The 27,616-nt window shown below is 34.5% G+C and overlaps 1 protein-coding gene across 24 annotated transcripts in view; it reads left to right on the plus strand.

Moving 5' to 3' along the window:
• Positions 1-27,616, plus strand: part of ATRX (ATRX chromatin remodeler) — a 255,985-nt gene that overhangs the window by 35,966 nt on the left and 192,403 nt on the right. For 7 of the 24 annotated variants that reach the window (XM_081043772.1, XM_081043775.1, XM_081043762.1 and 4 more), the window contains exons 2-7: positions 57-94; positions 200-240; positions 12,516-12,628; positions 22,409-22,464; positions 24,778-24,827; positions 25,736-25,860. In XM_081043772.1, the coding sequence (XP_080899898.1) occupies positions 12,610-12,628; positions 22,409-22,464; positions 24,778-24,827; positions 25,736-25,860 (250 nt within the window). In that variant the 5' untranslated portion in view covers positions 57-94; positions 200-240; positions 12,516-12,609. Of the gene's footprint in view, positions 1-54; positions 147-199; positions 241-12,515; positions 12,629-22,408; positions 22,465-24,777; positions 24,828-25,735; positions 25,861-27,616 lie in introns of those variants that run through there. The other 17 variants (XM_081043777.1, XM_081043760.1, XM_081043761.1 and 14 more) reach the window with 4 other exon arrangements.

A 27,616-nucleotide genomic window follows, 5' to 3' on the forward strand; every position in this document is an offset into this window, starting at 1 on the left:
AGATGTCTAGCATAGTGTAAGCCCTTAACAAAATTTCCTCTTTTTCTATTTTTCAGAGTGGATGCATTTAATAGCTGGAGACAGAATTGATTAGGTATGAATTTCATGAAAATAGCAGTGAATAGCTCTGATCTACATATAAAAAGGTATAGAAGTTACCATATAAGTTGATCCTAATTTTTCATACCTTCCCCCTCAGGTATCTATCACCTGGAGCATTGAGTTCACTACATTCTCAAAGTAAGCTAAACATGGTATTTTCAAAGATGGTTTGTCTGATCTGTTTATGTATCTTTTGCCTCTGACATGATGGTTTTATTGCTTGTGTAAAAAAGATAATACTATTTCAGACCTTAATTAGCATTTGTCAAAACTCAATTTAGCTAGTTGCTTGCATTGCAGATTTTATCTGATTCACTTTTTATTGATTAGGGAGGTAGCCTTTATTTTTATCTGGAGAGATTTGCTTTTTAGGACTCCCTCAAAATTGAGTAGTGGCCCACAAATTAAATGATTACCCTAATGGCTTGTAGATGGGCTTAGTTAAAGCATTGAATATTTAGTTATACAGATGGGAATCCCTGACTTTGTTTTCTCTCAGAAATTTGCTTTTTCCCCTTTTTTACCAAAAGAGAAATGAGGCTCTTAGTTAAACTGGATTTAAGTACTCTGCGTTACAATACATAAGTGTATAGATTGATTCTGAATCAAATTTTAGAGGAAAATACGTTTTGTAACAGTGGCCAAAGTAAAATTGCATTTCTATTTCATCTGAGGGCAGTTTGTCTTTTAACTTACTTAAATCTGAATTCATTCCTTTTGAGCTAAAATATACTTCATTGTGATAAAAACCTTCCAAAGGTTTCTTTTTTGAAGGAATTTAGTATGCTTTTGTTAGAAAATAAAGGCAGTAATACTTGTACTTACTTACTTTTTGTGTTAGTGACTAGCTTGTATATTGAATTTAGATTAGACTTGCATTGAATGGAACAATAAATCTAAGCTTTTGAAATATTTACTGCATATTTCCCACCTCAGATCTCTAATGGTTCGAAGATAAGTTACTGATTTTCAATTCATCTGTTTTCTTGTTATGAGTCTGGGAGTGAGGACTTCTAAGCTCCTTACATGGTGTAGCTGACTGGTTGGTTGGTTATTTATTTATTTATTTTTAAAGATCAGCTATTCTTGTTAATTTTTTTTTGGGGGGGCGCATGTTGGGGAACAGTATGTTTCTCCAGGGCCCGTCAGCTCCAAGTTGTCCTTCAGTCTAGTTGTGGAGGGTGCAGCTCAGCTCCAAATCCAGTCGCCGTTTTCAATCTTAGTTGCAGGGGGCACAGTCCACCATCCAATGTGGGAATTGAACCTGCAACCTTGTTGTTGAGAGCTTCCGTCTAACCATCTGAGCCATCCGGTCGCCCCACCGGCAGCTCAGCTGCAGCTCATTTTCGTCAATCTAGTTGTGGAGGACGCAGCTCACTGACCCATGTGGGAATCAAACTGGCAACCCTTTTGTTCAGAACTCGTGCTCTAACCATCTGAGCCATCCGGCCAGCCCGGTTATTTTTTATTTTTTAAATAAACGGACCTAATGTGACATGCCATAGCTTTCTGTAACTTTATTTTTGGTGCTTTCTTTTGTTTGAAATGCTTGCGTAACACCATTGAGATCTTGGTCTTTGTGAGGATCAGGTTCTAATTTCAGTTGGAAGTTTTTAGGAATTGTTTTAAAAATTATTTTTTTTCCTTATTGTTATGCTGCTGCATTCAAATAAGCATAGTGACTTAAGCATGAGCAGTAAGACTAGAGAACTCAGATAATTCCATGTGTTCCTAAAATGTTATTAAATAATTAAATTAAAAAAACCAATGAGTGCATATAAAACAACAAAGGTAACAATGAACAAAGATGAAAAATTCCGGAAAAATACACTGTAGTAACTGAAAGCACTCTTATGGAAATCTTAGTTTATCTTTAGTTCTTGTAAGTATTTTGAGTTTTGAGAATTATCTATTAGGGTAACTACTTTTCTGTTCATTAAATTGTATTAGTCACTGTGCCTTGAGTTCCCCTAAGGGATGCAGTATAGGGTAGGCTTTGGTTGGAGATAGAATTTCTGATTTTCCACTTAGTTGCAAGCGTAAAACTCCTTGTTGCTGTCAGCAAGTAAATGCCTTTCTGAGCCTCAGTTTCCTATAATAAAGTTCTCATGAGGTTTATTTTCCAATTACAGTTGATATTTAATATTATATTAGTTTCAGGTGTACTCATGAGGTTTAAATCAGGCCAGTGTGTATAAAATGCACATGCTAAAATTTGGTAAGATTATGTAAGGAAACCCAAATCATGTGTTTCTACTAAGAAAAATTCTGCCTTTTAGCTAACAGCTGCCCTGCCAGTGGTTGATATTCTGTGGCATAGTAGAAACCTGTATGAACCTATGTCACATTTGGGAGTGAAATCAAGGCAAAAATATTATAGACAATTATTAGACTTTATTTTATATGCTTACATAGTTAACACCTGGCAGCTTTTGAAAGGATTTCTTATAATTTCACTTGAATAAGGACATAAGTTAGGAGATTTTTAACACTTTAGTGGATAGTAAAATTGTGGTAAATAAAGGTGGTGTTGAAAGAATCTGTTGGATTAATGAAAAGTCTGTTGTCAATTACTGTTTAATTTGTAGGTGAAGTTATAGATATTAACAAATAAGTGAATTGTATATTTTATAATGCATTATAAACAAAATAATTTTAAAACTATAGAAACATGTATATATGAGTAATTTTTTCAATGGAAGTGATTACCTTGAAAAATTTTAGGAAAATGATTTTTCAGCTTGTAACAGAGTCATACACGTCCAGTCTTCACTTATGAAATATAAAAGAAAATTCTAAAATTAAAAAAGAAAACAAAACTTTTCCAGCACGAAAGCAGTGAATTTATTATGTCACAGAAAGCTCTGAGAAGAAAATAGTCACCTGTAATCTTACCAGCTAGATATTACCCATTATTAACATTTTGAGTGTATTTTATTTATATATACATATTTTAATGTATTTTTAAACATAGTTGTGATCATATTTTATGTATAATTTATAGCCTGCTATTTTTGGTTAGCATTGTAGCATGAACTATTTTTCATACTGTAACTGCACTTTTTGAATGTTTTTAATGGCTGATATGATATCCTATGACTTTTATTCGTACCTGTTTACTTAGTCATTATTGGTACATTTTAATTTATAGTTTTTGCTGTTGAAAATAACTCATTGATCAATATCTTTAGTGATTAAAGTTATTTATTTGGAATTACTTTCTTTGTATAAATAAAAAGAGACAGAATTATTTGAGATAAGATTATAAGACTTACTGCCAAGTTGTTTTCTAAATCCTTACATTACCAATGGCCCTATGTGAGAGTGAATTTCATAGCACCTCATCCTACAGTGAGTAGTCATTTTTCCATTAAATATTTGATAGGTTAAAGAAAGATATCACATTTAATACTTTTTACAGCATTTAATAAGTTATAGTTTCATATTTGTTTCTTCATGTATTTTCATTTATTTTTAAATGAAAATGGTTACAATATTTTAAAAAGTTTCTGTAAGGGGATCAGAGCAAAGTAATGTGTTTTAGATGGTTTTAGTTATTTTTTGGTTAGCACAAATACATTTTTTTTTTTAGCACAAATACATTTATCTCTACTAACCAAAGGGATGATCCTAATTAAGTCAACACTTGAAAACAGTTGCATGTAAAATGTTTGTGATAGACATAATTGAACACACAGTAATTATATGAAAAAAAGAAGCATTATGGAGATTTGCTTATTCTCAACTTGTTTATTTTAACAGCTAAATCTTCTCTAAAGTGATGGTGGAATTTTTGTTTTTTGATTTTACTTAAACTCATTATTTATTTATTTATTGGGGTGACAATTGTTAGTGAAATTACAGATTTCAGGTGTACAATTCTGTATTACATCATCTATAAATCCCATTGTGTGTTCACCACCCAGAGTCAGTTCTCCTTCCATCACCATATATTTGATCCCCCTTACCCTCATCTCTCTCCCCCCACCCTCCTTACCCTCTGGTAACCACTAAACTATTGTCTGCGTCTATGAGTTTTTGTTTCTCATTTGTTTGTCTTGTTCTTTTGTTGTTTTTGGTTTATATACCACATATCAGTGAAATCATATGGTTCTTTGCTTTTTCTGTCTGACTTATGGTGGAATTTTTATTATAACTTTTCATAGATCCTGGTATAGTAGGTGATATTGTTCATAATACATTTCATTATTGATTTCCTATCTTCTTCTGCTTTTCTCGTGGTGCTCTCCTTCTCATCCCATTCCTGATGTTGAACAATGCACCATTTGTAAAGTGGAAGACAGTCTGAGTTTTTCTGCCATCAGGTGTAGTTTCTTCGAACTTCTCTCCCAGTTTACAAGAAAACAGTTTTCAGAGTGCTCTTGGTTTTTATGGTGAGAGATTTGCTGGCAGAAATGAATCTGGCCTGGCCATTGTGCCCCCTCCCTTTTTTTTTTACAGTGCCAGTCCTAGTCCTGCTTCCTTCTTATAGCCATCAAAGTCAGTAATCTTCCTTTATGTAGTCATCAAAACCATTTTTCTACCAGCTGCTGAATGGTAGCGTGGTGGGTAATGGGGAACAGGGTCTGGTGGGAATCGGAGCACTTGGTCCTAGGAGATGCCCTTATTTATTTATTTATTGGGGTGACAATTGTTAGTGAAATTACAGATTTCAGGTGTACAATTCTGTATTACATCATCTATAAATCCCATTGTGTGTTCACCACCCAGAGTCAGTTCTCCTTCCATCACCTAGGCCCTTTGCCTAACCCATTCTCACTTTTGCCCCATATTCCCCTGGGCCCGGATATGCAAACTAGCTCTACTCAGGATTCACAGACTCCTTGGGCATCTCCTGCAAGCCAAGTTGCTTTATTATTGAAATATTATGCTAATGAAAAATTAATTATACTTCCTTTAGATTTTCAAATTAAATTACTAGACTATTGTAGATGAAGCTGAAGTCCCATTTGAACGTTTTTTTTAATCGATACTTATTCATGTGGCTTCAGTACATTCATTTAACTGCTGCATAGTATTCCATTATGTGAATATATAATCTAACATTCGTTTTTATGGATAATTAGGTTATTTCCATTTATTTTCTCTGATACAAATGGTGCTGCAGTTTGTACATGGCTTTGCTCATATCTTGAGTGGCCATGTGCGGCACCAAGTTTCTTTTAATATATGCCTGATAATCAGATGGCTTTTTAAAAATTTACCATTTTAACTACTTTTATTGTGTACAATTCAGTGGTATTAAGTATATTGGCAGTCTTGTGCAACCATCATCACTCTCCACTTCCAGAACTTTTCATCATCTCCAAAACAGAAACCCTGTACCCATTAAGCAATAATTGTACCTGCTCCTCCAGCCCTCTGTTCTACTTTCTGTCTCAATGAATTTGACTTCTGGGAATCTCATCTACTGTGTTTCCCTGAAAATAAGACCTAGCCAGACAATCAGCTCTAATGCATCTTTTGGAGCAAAAATTAATATAAGAGAGGGTATCATATTAGCCCGGTATTATATTATATTACATTACATTACTTATATTATATTATATTATATTATATTATATTATATTATATTATACTATACAAGACCCGGTCTTTTACTATATTATATACGACTGGGTATTACATTATATTATATTACATTATATTATACCCGGTCTTATAGTAAAAGAAGACTGGGCCTTATATTAATTTTTGCTTCAAAAGACGCTGTCATGCGGGGTGTCATGCAGGGTCTCTGTTCCCGCTCCCCACTTAAGAATGCAGGATATGGTGAGGCCAAAAAGGAACACCCATGGAGCCATAGATAGGGGAGTCAGACCACTGTAGTCTCACTGGCGGCTGCGTTGGAGACACAGGAAGCAGGAGACACACAATCCGCAACCTGTCGTCCACTTTTCCGCCAACCAACCTCACTTGCTAGCTGCAATCCTCCATGCTAACTGCAATCCGCTCTTGCTAGCTCAGGCACCATCTTCTTGCTAGCCCCATTTGCTGCTAGCGTAGCCACGGCAGTTATATTAGTGACCAGTGCCTCACTGATTACAGCTGACGGCCAACTAGCCACAGCTGATGGCCATCCAATCACAGTTGATGGCCATTTACTACCTGAGTGAGCACCTTTCCATGTGAGGGCGTGGGCCTGGAAACTGCACTCCTGGCTCTGTCCCAGCAGACGCATTAGAGCTGATTTGCTAGGTATTATTTTCGGGGAAACATGGTAAGTGGAATTATATAATATTTGTGCTTTTGTTGTGTCTGGCTTGATTCATTTAGCATAATGTTTTCAGAGTTCATCTATGTTGTAGCATGTATCAGAATTTCATTCCTTTTTAGGGAATATCCTTTTATCCCATGTATATACTATGTTTTATTTATCCATTCATCTGTTGATGGATAATTTGGTTATTTTCACTTTTTGGCTATTGTGAATGATGCTGGTATAAACACTGGTTTGCAAATATCTGAGTTCCAACTTCATTTCTTTGGATATATATTTAGAAGTGGAATTGCTGGATAGCATGGTAATTCTATGTTTATCTTTTTGAAGTACCACCATACTGTTTTTCTGCAGTGGGTAGTGCACCATTTCATAGTTCTACCAGCAACACACCCAGGTTCCTGTTTCTCTACATCCTCACCAATACTTGTTATTTTTTGATAATAGCCTCCTAATGGGTGTGAAGTGGTATTTCATTGTGGTTTTAATTTGTATTTCCTTAATAATTAATGACATAGAACATCTTTTTGTGTGCTTATTGGACATTATGTCTTCTTTGGAAAAATGTGCATTCAAGTCCTTTGCCAATTTTTGAATTTGGTTGTTTTTATTTTTGTTTGTTTGTTTTGATTGTTGAATTTTGCAGAATTTCTTTATGTATTCTGGATATCAATACCATTCCACATACATGATTTGGAATTATTTTCTCCCATTCTTTGGGTTGTCTTATTCACTCTCTTGGTAGTGTCCTTTGATGGACAAAAGTTTTTCATATTGGTGAAATCCAGTTTATCATTTTTTTTTCTTTTGTTGCCTGTGCTTTTGGTGTCATAAGACACCAAACTCTTCTAAGAGTTTAATAGTTCCAACCTCTGTTTAGATCTCTGATACATTTTGAGCTAATTTTTGTATGTGGTATTAGGCAAGGGTCCAACTTTATTCTTTTGCATGTTTTATATCCAGTTTTCCTAGCAGTATTTGTTAGAAAAGACTTTCCTTTCCTCATTGAATGATCTTGACACCGTTGTTGAAAATCAATTGACCATATATATGCAAGCATTTATTTCTGGGTTCTTTACTCCATTGGTCGATATGTTTGTGCTTGTTCCAGTACCACAGTATTCTGATTATTTTGGCTTTGCAGTTAGTTTTGGAAATCAGAAAGTGTGAGTTCTCCAACTTCACCCATCCCACAATTGTTTGGGCTATTCAGGATTCCTTGCGATCCCTCATGAAATTTAGGATGGGATTTTCCAGTTCTGCAAAAAGTGTTGTTGGGATTTTGATAGGAATTGAATTAAATCTGTAGATCAGTTTGGGTAGTATTGTCATCTGAACAATATTGATTCTTCCAATCCATGAACACAGGGTAGCTTTCCATTTATTGGTGTCTTTAATTTCTTTCAGCAATAAAAACATTACGGTTTTGCAGTTTTCAGTGTGCAAGCCTTTTACCTCCTTGGTTGAATTTTTTCTTAAATATTTAATTCTTTTCAATGCTAATGTAAATGGAATTATTTTCTTAATTTCCTTTCTGGGTTGTTAATTGTATATAGCATTGCAACTGATTTTTTAAAAAATTAAAGTTGATTTTTTTCATGTTGATTTTCATATTCACCAAGCATGTTTATTAACTGTTTAAGAATTTTTTTGTGGTATCCTTGTTTTCTGTATAGCAATAACGATGTCATTTCTGAGGACATTTTGAGAACTCGCTTCTTGTAATCAATTTAGAAGTCATGTAAGAAAATAAATGTCATCTGTGAACAGAGATAATTTACTATTCCTTTCCAATTTGGGTTATAATATGCTATTAAACAATCATGAAGTGAACAAAAAATTTTAATTACCATTGATTTTTCTGTAAAAAAACATTTTGGTCAATAGACCCTTGATCATATACCCAAATTTCCAAGACTCCATGTGGTTCATTTCTGTTTTAAAGACAGTAGCCCATCTATGGGAGCAGGTAGATGAATGGGTGAAAACAACAACAACAAAAAGTTTTGTAAGATGTTACCATTATGGGAAACAGGGTAACAGATACACAGTATCTGTCTACAACTGTATGTGAATCTATAATTACCTCAAAAGGAAAAGTTTAATAAAAAAAAACAGCTAGTTTCTTTACGCATATAATTATCAAAACTAATAGTGCAAGGGAGGTGAAATACTAATATTTGGAACTCCACAATTCCTCATGGGAAAAAAAATGTACATCTACATCCATCCATCTATCTATCTATCTATCTATCTATCTATCTATCTATCTATCTATAAAACATTCAAGGAAGGAACATGGCCCATAGTTAAAAATACTGACAATTAGGACTCAAAACTTGTATGAATCCAGTCATTAATGATGTGACTGGCTTGCTTATATTAGGAATTTAGAATTTTTTGGGGTCCACTTGCAGATAGGCAGGTCAGACCTCATAGGTTATCTACATCGAGCCCACGTTGTAATAGTGTGGCTGTGAACATGAATGCGGAACACATTCCTTAGAGGAGATTTTTAACCACTTCTATTTTTTTTTAAATTATTTTTTATTGGGGAGTATTGGGGAACAGTGTGTTTTTCCAGGATCCATCAGCTCCAAGTCAAGTCGTTGTCTTTTCAATCTAGTTGTGGAGGGCACAGCTCACTGGCCCATGTGGGAATCCAACCAGCGACCTTGTTGTTATGAGCACTGTGCTCTAACTGAGCCATCAGGCCGCCCTTAACCACTTTTTTAAAGGATCATTTAAAGGACTTCTACCTAGAACCCAGAGTTAAGAAATATATAGTACTAGTTGAGTCAGTTTCACATTTTGGTAGAGGGAGGAAGTGAGTGTCAACCATGTCTGGATTTTAAAAACCACTTTCAATGGTTCACAACTATAAAATTGATAAGTTAATGTGGGCAGTTGTGCCCACATTCTTAAGTTTGCAAAAGGATTGAGTACTGCCTTTTATGCAGTTGTTTTGGTGTGTTTAAAATATTTCCACAAATAAGACTTAGACAATTACAAGGACCATTTCTAAGGTAACTCTAGAAATGAGGCAGACTTTTAGCTGACATTAGAGCTTTTTTATGCAAATGAGTACTTCCCTTCTAAGCAATCACTCTGGGAGGCCATACTGATAGCCTTGATATTGTCTTTCTTGAGGACATTTTGAGAACTCGCCTTTTGTAACCAATTTAGAAGTCACACGTAAGAAAATAAATCTTCGGGAATACTTTGGATTTGGCAAAAACTAATTTTACCCAACTTGATAATCTTTCATTATGCAACATGTTTGATTCTAAATGACATTTGGCTATTTCCAAAAATCATATCCACCCTCAGATTTTTCAAATGAATGGGCAATTTTTTTAAAAAAATAAAGTTTATTGGGGTGACAATTGTTGGTAAAATTTAACATAGATTTCAGGTGTCCAGTTCTATAATACATCATCTATACATCACATTGGGCAAAATTTTTTAAGTATCAAATTTTTTTCACCATTGTGCTTCTACCTGATCTCATAATTTATAGAATAACACATACATATTTATGCCTAAAAATGCTGTACTTCACAGAAGAAAAATGTTCTGATTGAATTGTTTAAATTTTTGTGTGTGGTGGTTATAATAATAGGCTGCACTGATTTATTCATAGTCCTGAATTTGGCAAGCTGCAGCATGAATTCAAGTGATAATTAAGCTGGCTTTGTGGTTGGATTGCTGTGAGTTATAGGAATGGGTAGGACAGTCATCATTCTGCTGGTTAACTGTACTCCTTTCACTTCTAAAGAACAATTTTCTTTGCTTGTTGGTAATCTGTTGATGCTATGAGATGTAGAATGACATCATTCATTTTTACTTTAAAATTTTGGTTACAAGGAATTTTGTGTGCTGTGGCTTGACATGTAGCATCATTTCCTCTGGTTTCATTTTCTAATTTAGGATTAAGGTCACCGAGTGACTTGATAACTTTTTTCCTTGTACATCTGACTCTTTTCCAAAGGAATGTTATAGCAAAAAGTAGAAATCCTATCCTTTTGGTACCTTTATTCTAGAGGCTAGTTTGTTTCAAAATTTTGTAAAACAACCCTCTCCACCAAAATAAAACAACCAAAATCTCCCACACAATCTCTGGTTGCAGTATGTCTGTTATCTCATTTCTTTTTCTTTCCCTATATACCTTGTGCTCTTCCTGACCAAACATAGCAAAATGGCCCTGGGGCCCAGTGCCCCAGTGCTTGAATGGGGGTTGTGCCTGGCTCAGCAAGGCCTGATAAATCACTTACCTGATTCACAGTGTTTTAATGTTCATTTTGTTGATTATTAGTGAAGTTTGAGTGCTTATTCTCCTAATATTTTTGTTACCCAGTTGTATTCCCTTAAAAAAACCTGTATTTTATTAATTTACTAGGAATTTAGTATTATTTTAGTAAGGGTGTTTTATTTCTTTATTTTCAAGTTTGTCTTTTAAATTTTGATTATTTTTTGGAGGGTGTATATGCAAGTTTTATTTTCTGTGTAAATAGATATGTATATTTTTGAATTTCTTCCTCTTTTTCACCTTTTTAAGATAAAATTCACCATTTAAACCATTTAGAATACAATTCAGTGGATTTCTTAAAAAAGGAAATTCACCATATTGTACAACTGTCACCACTTTCTAATTCGAGAACATTTTCATTACCCCCCAAAGATAGCCCATACCTCCCAATTCCGTTCTTCCTCCATCCCGTGGAAACCACAAATCTACTTTTGTCTCTATGGATTTGCCTATTCTGGACAGTTCATATAAATGGAGTCATCCAGTATGTGTGATATTTTGTTTTTGCTTTCTTTAGCATAATGTTTCCACGGGTCATCCATGTTTTATATCATGAATGGTATTTCATTCCTTTTTACTGGGGTAAAATATTCCATTGTTTATTCATTAGTTGATGGACATTTGGGTCCTTTCCACTTTTTGGCTATTATGAATATTTCTGCCATGAATATTTATGTACAATCTCTTTTTTGTGTGTGGGCATATGTTTTCATTCTTTTATCCAAGAGAATGGAGTGGAATTGCTGGGTCACTTGGTAACTCTATGTTTAACTTTTTGAGTTACTAAACTTTTTCACAGTGACTACACCATTTTACATTCTCACTAGTAATTCATGTGTGTTCCAATTTCCCTATATCCTTGCCAGCCCTTGTTTTTCATTTTGAAAGTTCTTCATTCTAATGAGTGTAAAAATAGTATTTTGTTGTGGTTTTGATTCACATTTTCCAAATGAGTAATAATCTTGAGCATTTTTAGTATATTTGCTAGCCATTTGTATAACTTATTTAGAGAAATGTATGTCTGAGTCCTTTGCCCAATTTTAAATTGGGTGTTTTGTCTTTATTGTTTAATTGTAAGAATTATTTATATTATTAAAACTTTTAAAGGTTATATATTATAAAATGGCTTTTAAAACCCTTTTCTCTTGAAACACAAAAGTTTTGAATTCTGATGAAGTCAATTTTATCTATTTTCACCTTGCTTTTAAGTTTAGGAAATCTTTTATTAGAAATAAGGTACATACATATTTTTTGCATTTGAAATGTTTAACTTTTTATAACCTGTTATACATAACAGGTTTATGTAACAGGTTTATATATATATATATATAAATATATAACAGGTTTAACTTTTTATAACCTGTTATATATAACCTGTTAAGTATAACTTAACAGGATATTCTGTAATAATTTAGTTACATAAATATTTCCCTGAAAATCTGTGAGCTCTTATAAGTCCTGTTCTATGTTTTATTTATCTTTCTATCAGTCATTCATATAATTATTCTGTGCCAAACAAAAGATAGAGTAATAAAAAAAAATTACCAAAAGACTTCCATAGATAAGTGCTCAGTAAACACATTTGATAAATTACTGAATTATTATTTTAAATGATGTAAAGCAAAATCACATCAGCATTTTACTTAAATTATATTTTGATCCTAACTGTACAGGTACATTGTTACTCATGTTTTCATATCCTCAGATAAATGAATAAAATTCATATCCTTTAATTTTTATTTCATATATACACTATTTCAGACAACTTACAGTATAGACATAGTTTCAGTTTGTTAGAACTTTATATTTAATTAAATGCATGGCAGTCTAATTAAAGAAATTCTTTAAATTTTGTTTTTATAGTGAAAGCAAATTGAATACACTGGTGCAGAAGCTTCATGACTTCCTGGCACACTCATCAGAAGACTCTGAAGAAACAAGTTCTCCTCCAAGACTTATGATGAACCAAAGCACAGGTAAATTGAAAAACGATGTGCAATATCTTCTAATCTGTTTTCCATTTATTTTTGGGGGTGAGCAGCTATTAAAGGCTTTAATAGCCCCCCCGTGTCTAGTATTTACATAATATCTGATATTTGAGATTTTATAATAATTTAGATAAGTGATAATGTAAGGTTTTCTGGTTATAGGTGCTTAGAGAAGGATGTACTTCCGGTTTTATGTGTAATGGAAATGTCTTATAGAGAGGGTGAAGAATGTAGACTGAAAAATATTCTGATAACATTCGGAGAACAGTACAGAGATATGTTTTCCAAGCAGTTATTCATGTATTATGAGTTAAATTTTTATGTTGTTCGATAACTTCTCTGAATAGTTTTGGTGCATATGTTTTCAAATTATGAAAACACTTTAACCCCTCTCTACCTCCCTTTCTCCTTTTTTAAAGTATCCTTTATCTTGTGATGATTACCATCACTTGTTTTGAGGATTTCACAGATAGCTACATATATAAAAGCTGAATACACACATGGGCATGCACACACAAACACAATATGTACAAAAAGTGTAAGAGAGTTAGATCACAGTGAAAAGTTAAGTCATATGTATAATTAGAATTCTAGAAAGAGAGAAGAGGTAGAATGGATCAGAAGCTGAATTTGAAGAGCGATTGGCTGAGCATTTTCTAAAAGTGATGAAAGACATCAAGCCACAGATTCATGAAACTCTGAATCCCAAGCAGGATAAATATAAAGAAAGCTAAAACTAGGCATATCATAATTGAACTCCTAAGGTACAAAAACTAAGAGAAAAATCTTATAAGCAGTCAGAGGGAAAAATGTCATTGCTTTCAAAGAAACAACAATAACACTGATAGGAAGCTAGATGACAAGGAAATGATTTTTTTAAAGTGCCAAATGAAAATAATTGCCAACATAGTGCTATGTCTGCGTATGTTCAGTGAAAACGTCTTTCAAAAGTGAAGTTGGAATAAAGACAAACAAAAAGCAATAACTTGATGTTAGCAGACCTACAATAGAGGAAACACTAAAGGGTTTTATTAAATCAGAAGGAAAATAATTTGAAATGTCAATACCAAAACACAGGAAGTAATGAATAGCAATGGGAAGGGTAAACAGATGGGTAAAACTAAATATGTACACATATTTATCTAATCCACAGTTTCTATTCTTAATTCACAAATTGCCCCAACTGTATTTTTATAGGTTAAGTCTAGGATCTAGTTGAAGATTACACATTGCATATAGTTGTCTTGTCTCTTGAGTCTTTTTAAATCTCAAATAATTTTTCTGTCTGTTGGAACCATGACATTTGGTGATTGTCCCTCAGTGTGGATTTGTTTGGTTAGTTATAATTAGATTCAGGTTATTTTTGGCAGGATTACATAAGTGGTGTTATGTTCTTTTTTTCCTCTTTTTTTGGTGTTATGTTCTTATCAGTACATTATTTCACGAGGCACACGATTTTTCCTTTTATTGGTAATCAAGGTAATCAAGTAACTTAGGTTACTTGATTATGGTTGTTTTGCTATATTAATCCACTGTAAAGTTATGATTTATTCCTTTGTAACTAATAAGTAATTTGTTGGAGATTACTCTCAAACTATGTAGATATTCCTTTCATCATCAACAGTTAACTTATGTATTTTCTATTGCAAATTACCACAAACTTTGCAGCTTAAAACAATCCAAATTTATTATCTCACTGTAAATAACTTTTGTAGGTTAGGAGTCCAGTGGGCTTTGCTGGGCTTTGCTCAGGGTATCACAAAACCAAAGTCAGTGTCAGTAAGACTAAGTTCCTTTCAGGAGGTTCTGGAAAAATCCATTTCTATGCTAATTTATGTTGTTGGCTGAATTCAGTTCCTTGTAGTTTTAGGTTTGAGGTCCCCATTTTCTTGCTGGCTATTGGTCAGGAGTCTCTCTTTCAGCTCCTTCAGGCTTTTCGCATTTCTTCTCACATGGCCTTCTTCATCTTCACACCCAGCCACGGCACATGGAGCATTTCTCATGCTTTGAATCTCTCTGAATTACCCTTTTGCTTGCTTCTTCTCCCACTTTTTGCCACCAGCTGGAGAAATTTTTCTGCTTTTCAGGACTCACGTGATTAGATTAGGCTCCCTTTCCTCTTACCTTCCTCCTATAACCTCTCAGTTTTAAAGTCAACTGTGCCATTTTTCATAGCATAATCACAGGAGTGATATTTCCTCATAATTCACAGGTTCTGGGGATTAGGGGCATGAAATCCTGGGACAACTCACAGAAATTCTGCCTACCACACTATCCATTCATGATTTCATGCCTGAATGATATATTACAAAATGGTGATGTTCTAATCTATCATTCCTTCTGTGTTTTAGTTGGTATATTACTATAAGGAAAGGTTCCCCCCGCCATTAATATTCACTATCATTTATTCCAATGCTCAAATGTACCAGTCGGTATTGGCTAGTGGGAACCCATTCTGTGTGGTTCCTGCTAACATTTTCACAAGGTTTCATGATCCTTGAGCACTTCCTTACTTTCCGCCCTCACAAGATGTTCTGTGTTTACTTTGCACTGTCCCTTCCCCAGCCCTGGAATCAGTTATTTCTCCAAGGAGTTCTGATTCTTTTTAGTGGGATGTAGTATTTAGAAAGTAAGATCTGGGTGTATGATGTGCCCATTGCCAGCAGGATGTCGGTGCTTCCAGGTCCTTTCACAGAGAAAGTCAACATATGTGTTACTATATTTTCATGAGTTGATATTGATATTTTTAATTCTAATTTGATACCACAGACTTCATTTTAGTCTTCCTCTTTTCATATTTTAATTTCTTTCTCCAATAGAAAGAAACCTGGATCCCATTATAGTCAATTTATGTACTCGTTTGCTCAGTCCTCATTGTACCCATCTAGTTTTCAAATCTGGTAACCATACCATCACAATAAAGAAAACCTAACTAGCATTAAATATTTGTCTAAAGTTCTTTTTATTTTTAAAATGGAGTTATATTGTCAGACTTCTGTGTTTAGTAGTCTGTTGGGGAGTTCTGCTTCTGGTAGTGGCAGAGTAGCTCCATTTAGATAAAGGCATTTCCCATAGATACCAATTGTAAACTCTGGCCAATATACTGAAAACTGATATGAAGGAACTGAACAGTGACAAAAAGCAGACACAAACTGAGGGTAGTCGACACAAACTGGAGGGGAGTTGATACAGCAGTTTTAGTAAAGTTTAGTAAAGTTCTCCCATCTAAAAGAGAACTACAGATTCGGAGCTCCAAAATCTGCAAAAGTGATCGTATCTCTGGTTGAATTGCTCAAGTGCGGTCCACATTCCAGGCAGCCCAGTTAGGGCTAAAAGAACAGAACAAAGCTTTCAGCTGCTTTGACTACAGGGTAAAAAGTTTGGGGTTTGAGTTTAGCTAAGTTAACTATTAACAAAAATGCCATCTCTTTGGAAGAACACAATGGAATGCAGTGTCTCCACTTTATCTTTCAAAATGTTGAGTATCCAACATAGATGAAGAAAGAGGAAATGTGACCCATCCTGAAAAGGAAAGGCAGTCAATAGAGACCAAACCACAGATTACTGAAATGTTAAATTTCGCACACAAGAATGAATATTTATGCTGAATGGACAAATAGGAAATCTCAGCACAGATATAGAATCTTTAAAAAAGAACCAATTTGAAATTCTAGGACTGAAAAATGTAATTTCTGAATAACAAATCATTGTTTGTACTTAATAGATTAGTACAGCAGTAGAAGTATCAGTAAATTTGATGATATAAACTAATGGAGGTTATCCAATCTGAGAATAGAGAACAGAATAATAAAAGTTTATAGAACATTTGCTCTTCAAATCCTTTCCCCAATAAAACTGTATAGTTAACATCCTGACACATGCAAAGGATAAGAATGTTTAGTCCATACTCAGGAAAAAAAAGTCAGTAGTAACTCTGAGAGGGACCAGTGTTTTGTAGTTATCCACATACTAATCTTGCACATGCTTTGTTAGATTTTTACATAAGTGCTTCGGTTTTTTTGGTGCTGTTTTAAATTACCTTGTTTTTAAAATTTCAGATTCCAATTGTTCATTGCAAGTATATCGGAATTAAATTGTCTTTTTTATTCTGTGAAGTTGCTCTAGGAAGCTTTTTTTCCCACCTTGTTTATTCCATGGGGTTTTCTACTTAATCTTGTTGTTTGCAAATAAGATTAGTTTTATTTCGTCCTTTCCATCTGTGTGCCTTTTAATTCATGTTGAAGAAGAATGGCAATAGCAGGCATCCTCTTGGTGTTTCTGATCTTAGTTGGAAAGCATACAGTCTTTCACCATTAAGTGTGATGGTTCCTATATATGTATTTGTAAATGCTCTTTATCAAATTGAGGAAGTTCCCTTCTTCTATTCCTAGTTTTCTGAGAGTTTTTATAAATTGACATTTTTATTGAGGTACTTGTAGATTAATATGCAGTTGTAACAACTAATACAGAGCTCTTGTGCACTCTTCCCAGTTTCCCACAATGGTAACATTTTATAAAACTATAATGTATTATCATAACCAGGTTATTGGTATCTGTGAATCTGATTCACATTTCCTCAGTTTTATTTATACTTGTGTGTGTTTTTATTAACCTCTATACAATTTTATTACGTTGGTTGATTCATGTACCCACCACTACAGTCAACATACTCATCTTGCCCTTTTTTAATTATGCTTACCTCCCTACCTCCAAACCTAACTCTGCCTAACATTCATTAGTCCTTCATTTCTAAAATTTCTCAAATTTTTCATCTTCCCCGATTGAGACTGTGTTCCCATTTAACACTTAACTTCCCAATACCCTCTCCACCTAACCCGTGGCATCCACTATTCTGCATTCTGTCTCCATGAATTTGACTACTTTAAGAAACTCATATAAGTGGGATCATAGAATATTTGTCCTTTTTTGTGTCTTATTTTATTTTAGCATGTCTTCAAGGTTCATCATTGTTGTAGCATGTATCAAACTTTCCTTTCTTTATAAGGCCAAATAGCATTCCATTGTATGTATATACTATATTTAGTTTATCATTCATCTGTCACTGGACATTTGGGTCAGATAAATGATTTGCAGTATTTTCTCCCTTTCTGTTGGTTGTCTTTAATTTCCTGGTGGTGTCATTTGCAGCACAACATATTTTAATTTTGATGATGTCCAATTTATCTAACTTTGCTTTGTTACTTGTGCTTTTGGTGTCATACCTAAGAATCCATTACTAAATCGAAGGTCATGAAGATTTACCTCTATATTTTCTTTCATGGTTTTATAGTTTTAGCTTTTAGGTCTTTGATGCATTTAGAGTTAATTTTTCTATGTGGTATGAGACAGGGCTCCAACTTCATTTTTTGCATGTGAATTCACAGTTATGTTAGCACCCTTTGTTGAAACGAGTATTCTTTCCAGATTGAGTAGTTTTGGCATCCCTGTCGAAAATCAGTTGACCATAGATATATGGGTTTATTTCTGTACTTTAAGTTCTTTTGACTGATCCATGTGTCTGTCCTTTTGCCAGTGCTACACTATCTTCACTATAGTTGTTTTACAGTAATATTTGAAATCTCAAAGTGTGAGTCTTCCTATTTTCTTTTTCTTTTTAAAGTTTGTTTTGGCTATTCTGAGTCCCTTTTAATTCTATATGAATTTTAGAATGAACTTGTTAATTTCTACAAAGAATTCAGCTGGGATTCTAACAGGGATTACATTGGATCTGTAGATCAATTTGGAGAGTATTGCCATCTTAACAAGGTTAAGTCTTCCAATTCATGAACATGTGGTATTTTTTCCATGATTCAGATCTCCAATTTATTTCAGTGATGTTTTGTAGTTTTCAGAATATAAGTTTTGCACTTCTTTCATTAAATTTGTTCCTAAATATTTTGCTGTTCTTGATGCTATTGTCAATGGATTGTTTTCTTAATTTTACTTTCAGATCATTCTTTGCAAGTATATAGAAATACAGTTGATTTTTGTATATTGTTCTTATATCCTTCAACCTCTTACTACAGTTATCTCTTGGTATTTGTGGGGGATTGGTTCCAGGACTCCTTGCTGATACTAAAATATGCATATGTTCAAGTCCCTTATATAAAATGGCATAGAACAATGCATGCAGTTGGCCTTCCACATCCACAGATTCCCAACTGTGGATCGAAAATACTGTCTTTGATCTGAGGTTGGTTGAATCCATGGATGGGAAACCCGTAGATATTGAGGGCTGACTGTATTTATTAAAAAAAAATCACATATAAGTGGATTGTGCAGTTCAAACTTGTATTGTTTACTGATTAACTGTTTTATTTCTTCCTTTTCAATCTTGATGCCTTTTATTTCTTTCTCCTGCCTACTTATTCTGGCTAGACCCTTCATTATAATCTTGAATAGAAGTGGCAAGAGTGGATTTTCTTGTCCTATTTCTGATCTTAGAGGGGGAAGCTTCAGTCTTTCACCATTAAGTATGATACCTCTGGGTATTTTATAGATAGTTGAGGAAGTTCCCTTTTTTTGAGTTTTTAAAAATAGATTTTATATTTTAGAGTGGTTTTAGGTTCACAGAAAAATTGAGTGGAAAGTACAGAGATTATCTATTCCTTCCCACACATGAACAGCCTCCCCCAGTGTCATCATCTTGCACCACAGTCATACGTTTGTTACAATAGATGAACCTACATTGACAAGTCATACCCCAAACCCATAGTTGGCATTATTTTTCACTCTTGGTGTTGTACATTCTAGGGATTTTCTTTTTTCATTCTAGGGATTTTGACCAATGTATAATGACATATATCTACCATTTTAGTATCATACAGGTTAGTTTCATTGCACTAAAAATCCTTCCTTACCCCCAGCCCTGGCAAGCACTGATCTTTTTACTGTCTCCATAGCTTTGCCTTCTCCAAAATGTCATATGCAGTAGTACCTCTGTTTTTGAATGTCTCTGTTGACGAACATTTCGGTTTACAAATGCCGTAAACCCAGAAGTAAATGCTTCGGTTTTTGAACACGCCTCGGAAGTCGAACATGTCAGATGGCTTTTGCCGAGTGCAAGATCCTAGCTGTCGGTTGTTTTCGAGCATTTCAGAACCTGAAAAGTCTTCCAGAATGGGTTACGTTCGAAAACCGAGGTACCACTGTATTTGGAAACATACAGTACGTAGCCTTTTCAGCTTAGCTTCCTTTACTTAGTAATATGCATTCAAGGTTCCTCCATCTCTTTTTATGGCTCGATAGCTCATTTCTTTTTAGCGCTGAATAATACTTCATTATCTGGATGTACTAGTTAGTTTATCCATTCACCTTCTAAAAGATATCATGGTTGCTTTCATATTTTGACAATTATGAATAAAGCTACTTATAAAGATATTTATATAAATAAAAATGTTTATATAAAATAAAGATGTTTATAAGAATCTGTGTGTAGATTTTGGAGTAGACATAGTTTTTAACATTTGGGTAAATATCAAGGAGCATGATTGCTGGATCATATAGTAAGAATATGGGTAATTTTGTAAGAAGCTGCCAAAATGTTTCCAAAGTGGCAGTACCATTTTGAATTCCTTTGAGCAATGAATGAGAGTTTCTGTTGGTCCACATCCTCACCAGCATTCGCTGTTTTCAGTGTTGTGCATTTTGTCCATTTTGGTACGTCTGTAGTGTTATCTTGTTTAATATCCAGTTCCGTAATGACATGTGATGTGGAGCATCTTTTTATATGCTTATTTGCCATCTCTTTATCTTTTTTGGTAAGGTGTCTTCAGTTCTTTTTTGTCCCCCTTTCTTCTGTCTTCCCTTCCCCCCCAAAACCGGTTCAAGCCGTTGTTTCTCAGTCTAGTTGTGTAGGACACAGCTCCCTGGCCCTTGCTGGTATTATGAGCCTTGCACTCCCCCCAGCTGAGGCAGTCAGTCACCAGTCATCGGTTGGCCTCTCACAGCAGCTTTTGCCAGCTGCCGGTCACTCACGCTGGCCACTGGTTGCTCCTGGCAGCACACCATAGCCCGCGGCAGCCCAAGGCAGTACACAGCAGCCTGCAGCAGCTCACGCCGAACTCTGGCTGCTCACGGCAACCCACGGCAGCCCAGCTCCAGGGAGAGCCATTGTTCACAATCTTAGCTGTAGAGGGCGCAGCTCACTGACCCATGTCGGAATCGAACCATCGACCTCGGCGTTAGGAGCATGGCACTCAAGCCACCGGGCCTTCCCGTCTTCAGTTTTTTGCCTGTCTTTAATCATGTCATTTTATTATTGTTGAGGCTTAAGAGTTCTTTGTGTATTTTAGATAATAGTTCTTTTTCAGATGTGTCTTTTGCAAATAGTTTCAGTCTGTGGGAAAAAGACTTGTTTTGTATTTTTTTGAAGTTTGCTAGTATTTTGTTGAGGACTTTTGCATCTATATTCGTAAGTGATATTGGTCCCAGATTTCTCTTTTTGTGGTATTTTTTCTGTTTTTGGTATGATACTGGTATCAAAATGAGTTGGAAAATGTTCCCTCCTTTTTTATTGGAAGAATTTGTAAAGAATTTGTATTAAGTCTGTTTTTACTATTTTGGTGTAATTCAGTGGTAAAGCCATCTGGACTTTTGTTTTACGTTGTGGGTAGTTTTCTGATTTCTAATTCAGTCTCTTCAGTTATAGGTGTATTCATATTGTTTATTCTTAAGTCAGTTTCAGTAGTTTGTGTGTGTTTAAGAATTTACACATATAATTTAGGTTATCTTAATTTCTTGGTATACAGTTCATGATATTTCTTTATAATCCTTTTATTTCTTTAAAGTAGGTGGTAAAATCCCCTCTTTAATTTTTGATTGTATAATTGGAGTCTTGTCTCTTTCCCTTGATCAGTCTTGTCTAAGGTTTATCAATTTTGTTCGTCTTTTCAAAAAAATTACAGTTGGCCCTCTGTTTCCACAGGTTCTGCATCTACAAATTCAACCAAACACGAATGGAAAATATTTGGAAAAAAGATATGTTGTTGCAGACGTGTACTAGTATGCAGTTAGGCCTATGGTGGTTGCAACTGTACTGAATATGTACAGACTTTTTTTCTTGTCATTATTCCTTTAAACAATACAGTATAACAGCTATTTACCTAGTATTTACATTGTATTAGGTATTCTAAGTAATCTAGAGATGATTTCAAGTATATGAGAGGATGTGTATAGGTTATATGCAAATACTACATCATTTTCTATACGGGACTTGAGCTTCCAAGTATTTTGGTATCTGCAGGGGGTTTGGAACCAAATACCAGAAGATACTGAGGCATGACTATAACTTTTAGTTTCACTGATTTTTCTCTATTGTTTTTATCTATTCCCTGTTTCATTAATTTCCGCTCTAATCTTAACCATTTCCTTCACTGTGCTTTCTTTAGGTTTAGTTTGCTGTTATTTTTCCAGTGTCTTATGGTGAAGGGAAATACAATTTTATTAATAATAATGGGTTTATTTTTAGTAGAAGATGAAGCATAAATTTTCTTTTAAGAGAATCTGACTTAGAAAATTATAGTATAAAATGTTTTGATATCAAATTACGCTTTTTAGAAATGAATGCTTTTTTAGAAGGATTTAGTTTGTCAAAAGAGAGTGATTCTAGTCATAAAACTCTTCTAGGAATATTTTAATGTGAGTAACATATTACCAATACTGTCCTACTTCATAGATTGAAAAATGGGTTTGTAGAGTTGTTGGTATTGGTGTTCCTTTTGATAATCTATTATAGAGATAAATAATGTTTTTATTTCTTCTCTTAAGATAAAATCAGTGGTTCTGGAAATAACTCTGATATGATGGAAAACAGTAAGGAAGAGGTAAGAATAATTTGAAACATATAAAAGATATTTGTTACTAATAACCAACTAGAGTATATGTCATCAGATTGCTTCTATTTAATACATGCGTGTGTTTAAGATTACTGTTATACCCAAGTATTACTATGATGCTTCATTTTGGGTAGTTGTCCAATTTATAGAAGGTGTTTATTGATTTTGTTATTATTGTGGTTTGCGTCAGTAGTATGCCTAAAGTCAGATAATGGAAGGCTTGCTAACAGATATTTGAACGTTACCACGAGGTGTGATCAAAGAATATGGTGAATATTTAAATAAAACAAATTATTACAGTAAAAGACACATTACTATTAATTTCCCTCAAAACACTCCCCCTCACTTCAAATACACTTATCCCATCGTTCTTGCCACTTTTTGAAGCAGTTCTGGAAGTCCTGTTTCATGTGTGTCTTTAGTTGCGCTGTTGTGGCTGCCTAAATGTCCTGAATCATTTTGACTTTGGGGAAGAGCCAGAAGTTGCATGATGCCAGATCTGGTGACCAAGTTGGATGAGGATACACTGTAATGTTTTTATTTGACAGAAATTCCCATATATATCAGAAGTGATGTGTGGCATGGAGCATTGTCATGATGGAGGATGATTTATGACTCACCTTCAAACACACCTCCTCTAATCTATAGCTCATACCCGACTGACTACACCGAACAAGTTGAAACTTGTCACACAGTCACTAAAGTTCGACACAATGCTTCCTGTGTTGAAGATCCCTGCCTTTCCATTGAATGACACTCGGTAGCAGCAGTCACTGTATTTTGTGATCACAATGGAAAGTCACACATCACTTCTGGTATGGTAATTTCTGTCAAATAAAAACATTATGGTGTGTCCTTATTGATCTTATTCACCTGATCTGGCACCGTGTGACCTCTGGCTCTTCTCCAAAGTCAAAATGACCACGAAAGGTAAACGTTTTGAATCGACTTAGGACGTAGAGGCAGCCATGACAGCACAATTAAAGACACTCATGAAAGACGACTTCCAGAACTGCTTCAGAAAGTGGCAAGAACAATGGGGTAAGTGTGTTGAAAGCAAGGGGTAGTATTTTGAAGGGGTTTAATGGCAACTTGTCTTTCACTGTAATAATTTTTTTATTGAAACATTCACCTTCTTGTTTGATCACACCTTGTGTATTGCAACAGTGGTGTTCAAGGTGGTTGTTATGGGCAAGGTTTCATGGTTCTGAGATTTTGTCAAAATTGATGTTCAGAGCCTCTTAAGCATTATTGTAGGACCCCATCCTAAGTTCCTTCATGTGATACCCAGGCCTACGCTATCGTTTTAGGATTCTTTCTACTCAGTGTAAAGCATTTAATCCAGTAAAATATACTGATTATACTGGCAAAATGAGGGTAAATTTAGTATCTCAAAACAAATTTTAGAAGGTACTCTGTGCCATATGTTAGGATAGAAAAAAAAAAGACACATTTTTAGATCTTTAAAACTCTGTACCTCTGTTGGGATCTGATGATTTCTATATCTTTGTTTTGTCCTTGTTGATTTGGCCCAAGATTATGATAGAGTAGTGTATCCTCTCCCACGCCATGAAATTTAACAGTAACAATTTAATAAAATCCAAGAAAATTACCTTAAATCAAGGAAATCTGAAAGTAAATGAGAATTAGTTTTTAATTTTTTATTTATTGGGGAAGGGGTACAGGACTTTATTGGGGAACAGTGTGTACTTCCAGGACTTTTTTCCAAGTCAAGTTGTTGTCCTTTCAATCTTAGTTGTTGAGGGTGCCGTTCAGCTTCAAGCTGTTGTCCTTTTCAGTCTTAGTTGTGGAGGGCACAGCTCAGCTCCAGGTCCAGTTGCCATTGCTAGTTGCAGGGGGCGCAGCCCACAATCCTTTGTGGGAGTCGAACCAGCAACCTTGTGGTTGAGAGGATGCACTCCAACCAACTGAGCCATCTGGGAGCTCAGCGGCAGCTCAGCTCAAGGTGCTGTGTTTAATCTTAGTTGCAGGGCGTGCTGCCCACCATCCCTTGCAGGACTCTAGGAATTGAACTGGCAACCTTGTGGTTGAGAGCCCACTGACCCATGTGGGAATCGAACCGGCCACCTTCGGAGTTAGGAGCATGGAGCTCTAACTGCCTGAGCCACCGGGCCGGCCCAAGAATTAGTTTTTGAAGTTCCTTATAGAAAAATATTTTAGGCATATAAATAATATCTCATTATCTCACTATATCAGAGATCTTGGTGTTAGGAAGTAGTTAATTGTCGGGATGTTTCTTTGAACCTTTTACTCATCTTTGTTTTTCTTTCTTACATTTAGGGAGCTTCCTCTTCAGAAAAATCCAAGTCAGGATCATCGCGATCAAAGAGGTTGGTCCATGTTGTAGGGAAAAAAAGTCATTTTCTTTTTCAGGTTGTCCTCTTTTCTTTTTCTAAGAATAATCTTTTTTTCTAAACTTAATTCAAGTACTCTTGTTCAGTGTAAACGATTTTTTTACATACATATTAAAAATGGGCAGTATAGTATAATGAATCCTTTTGTATCCATCTCCTGGCTTCAACAATTATTGATTCATTCTGATTTTGAATTTTAATGGAATTTTCCAGGGAGGATTTATCACGTACTAGTGGCCCTTACAATATATAGGTCACTTTCATTAGATCATATATGTGCTTTAAAAAAAGGAAAAAAGGGGAAATTAAATACTGAATGCCTCATGAGGCAGTACAGGTTTTTTCAGGGTTCTGTAAAATTGTCTTGGTTGAGGAGTGATAGCTATCATAGTAATGAGGAAGTTATAAAGAGAGCAAAGAGTGGTAAACATACTTTTCTGTGTAAAATTATCAGTGAATGGTACATGACTGGAACTGCTTCCAAGCATACTTAGAATGTATAATGTACTATGGAGCATAGTTTTTATTAGAAATGTGCAATTTGTTCTATTGGACTTTTGTTGTTTCTGACCAATGGGAATGTCTCTTAATAAACACAGCTTGCTTGTTATTAACTTATTCTCAAAGGAATGATTATTAATTAGGTGTTCCCTTCACGATACCCCAGTAGCTTTTTCAGAATGCACATGTCCTGGTCCAACCCAAGACCTACTGAATTATAGTCTTCAGTAATACAGAAAAGAGATGTGTGCTTCATTAGGTGATTGTGATGTTTATACCTGCTTAAGTGCCACTGCTCAATCTACACATATTATTTATATTCTTTGGGTATTGTTCCAATTGTCAGAAGTGTCCATAATTCTATGGACTTAATTCTTTCATAGGAAACCTTCAATTGTAACAAAGTATGTAGAATCCGATGATGAAAAACCTTTGGCTGAGACTGTAAATGAAGACACTTCTAATGAAAATTCAGAAAATGATATTACTATGCAAAGCTTGCCAAAAGGTAATCTGTGTTAATTTTTCATATGAAGTTAAAGTTGAAATGTATTTTTAAATGCCATTATTATAAAATTGGAACTTGATTACTGTTAGCTGTGTGTAAAGGAGCAACCTGACATTTTAATAGTGATGGTCTGGAAATGTATTAGTATGGTAATGGTAATGTGCGTTATTGAGGTTAAAAATTTAGAATGTTTAGTCAGCTTTGTAAAGAACAAAACTTAATTTCTCTTTCTTGGATTTTAGAAAAGTTATTTTTAGTTTACAGATTATAATTGAATGTGGAAGTTGATTTAAAAATTTCATATATTAAGTTTTGGTTCAGTAAATTTTAATGCATTTGCTTTATAGAAAAACATTATGAATATTCTGAAAACTTTTTAAGAAAAACATTTAAAATCTAGTTTAGCCTTACTACGTTCTTAAATTCCCTAAGACTCAAAATTGAAGTTAATTATCAAAGATAGATTTAGGTATATTTCTTGTATTTATCCTTTTAAAAATCTTGCCAGATACCTCTCAACTGTTGTGGTTTTAGCCTTACAACCTCATTAATTAGATTGGGGCAAAAAAGCCAAGTGAAAATCTTGGACTTTCCATAGTCCAAGTCTGAGAGCAATATGATTACATGATGAGAGAATGACAAGGGTTTTGGTAATTCACAGTGTTTCAGAGTCAAAAGTTTAAATTTTTTTCTTTATTAAATATTAAATAATATGTTTAAGGCTCTTAGTATATTTTTCAAATTCTCACAGACCATTTATAGCAGTGTTTACTAAATTTTGTTTTCTGTCTATGCTTATGTTTTTATGACTTGCCTTTTGATTATGGAATTTTTAAAAAAATGGTGAGTAGGAGGATAAGACATTGCTTGACTAGGACAGATTAGGAATTAAAATAGATGAAAAATGAGGAAAAGGAATAATGAGAGAAAGAAGAGAGGAAGAAGGAAACTTGATGGGCCTTCCATTTACTTGGCTTTGCAAATCATCTATGTCAATTTTAAGTAATGGTTTTGGGGGCCAGGGGCAGAAACAACCATCATGGGAGCCTGAGTCTCATAGGCAGTGAGTTACTTTGGATTGTTACGTTGTCAGTGGTTGTTACTGGGAGTCCTTTTCATGGCCACTGGGTGAGCTAAGAACTAGGTATCAAATCTTTCAATGATATTGTGGAAGAAAGTTAGTATGGGATGTTACTAACCTGAACTAAGCATAATTTTCTCCCACTAAACCAAAAATAGACCCGTTCCATAAGGTCAAATTGGGGTGATTATAATTATTGTTAACAATTCTGTATTGACTGTATAGATACCAGAGTCTTAAAAAAAATAATTCATTTAATTCTCAAAACAGTGCTGTAGGGTAGTTACTGTTTCTATTTGGAGAGATAAAGGAACAAATTCAGAGCTCAAGGAACTTTTTCAGCTTTAAATTTAGAAGTTGAGATTTGAACCCAGGTCTGTCTGAATTCAAAGCTAGTGAGTGCTCTTTCCACTCTGCTGCTTTGCTTCCATTTGGAGGAGAATCTTCAGAATGAATTCTATTATTTTTTTGTAGTTACAAATCTTTAACTCTTTTCAAATGTCAGGGCTTCTCTAAGAGTCTATACGTGAAATGGTTGTTGTGAATAGTTTCTTTTGTGGAGATTATGTAAATTCGCCAGTTTGTAAAAACTCAATCCTCTGTGTCCTCTTTCCCCCTTTTCTCAGAGACTCAGAAATTCATTTAACTAGATCCTATACCTTGCCAAAACCTTTT

The sequence above is a fragment of the Rhinolophus hipposideros genome (genome assembly GCF_964194185.1).
Source record: "Rhinolophus hipposideros genome assembly, chromosome: X".
NCBI lineage: Eukaryota > Metazoa > Chordata > Mammalia > Chiroptera > Rhinolophidae > Rhinolophus > Rhinolophus hipposideros.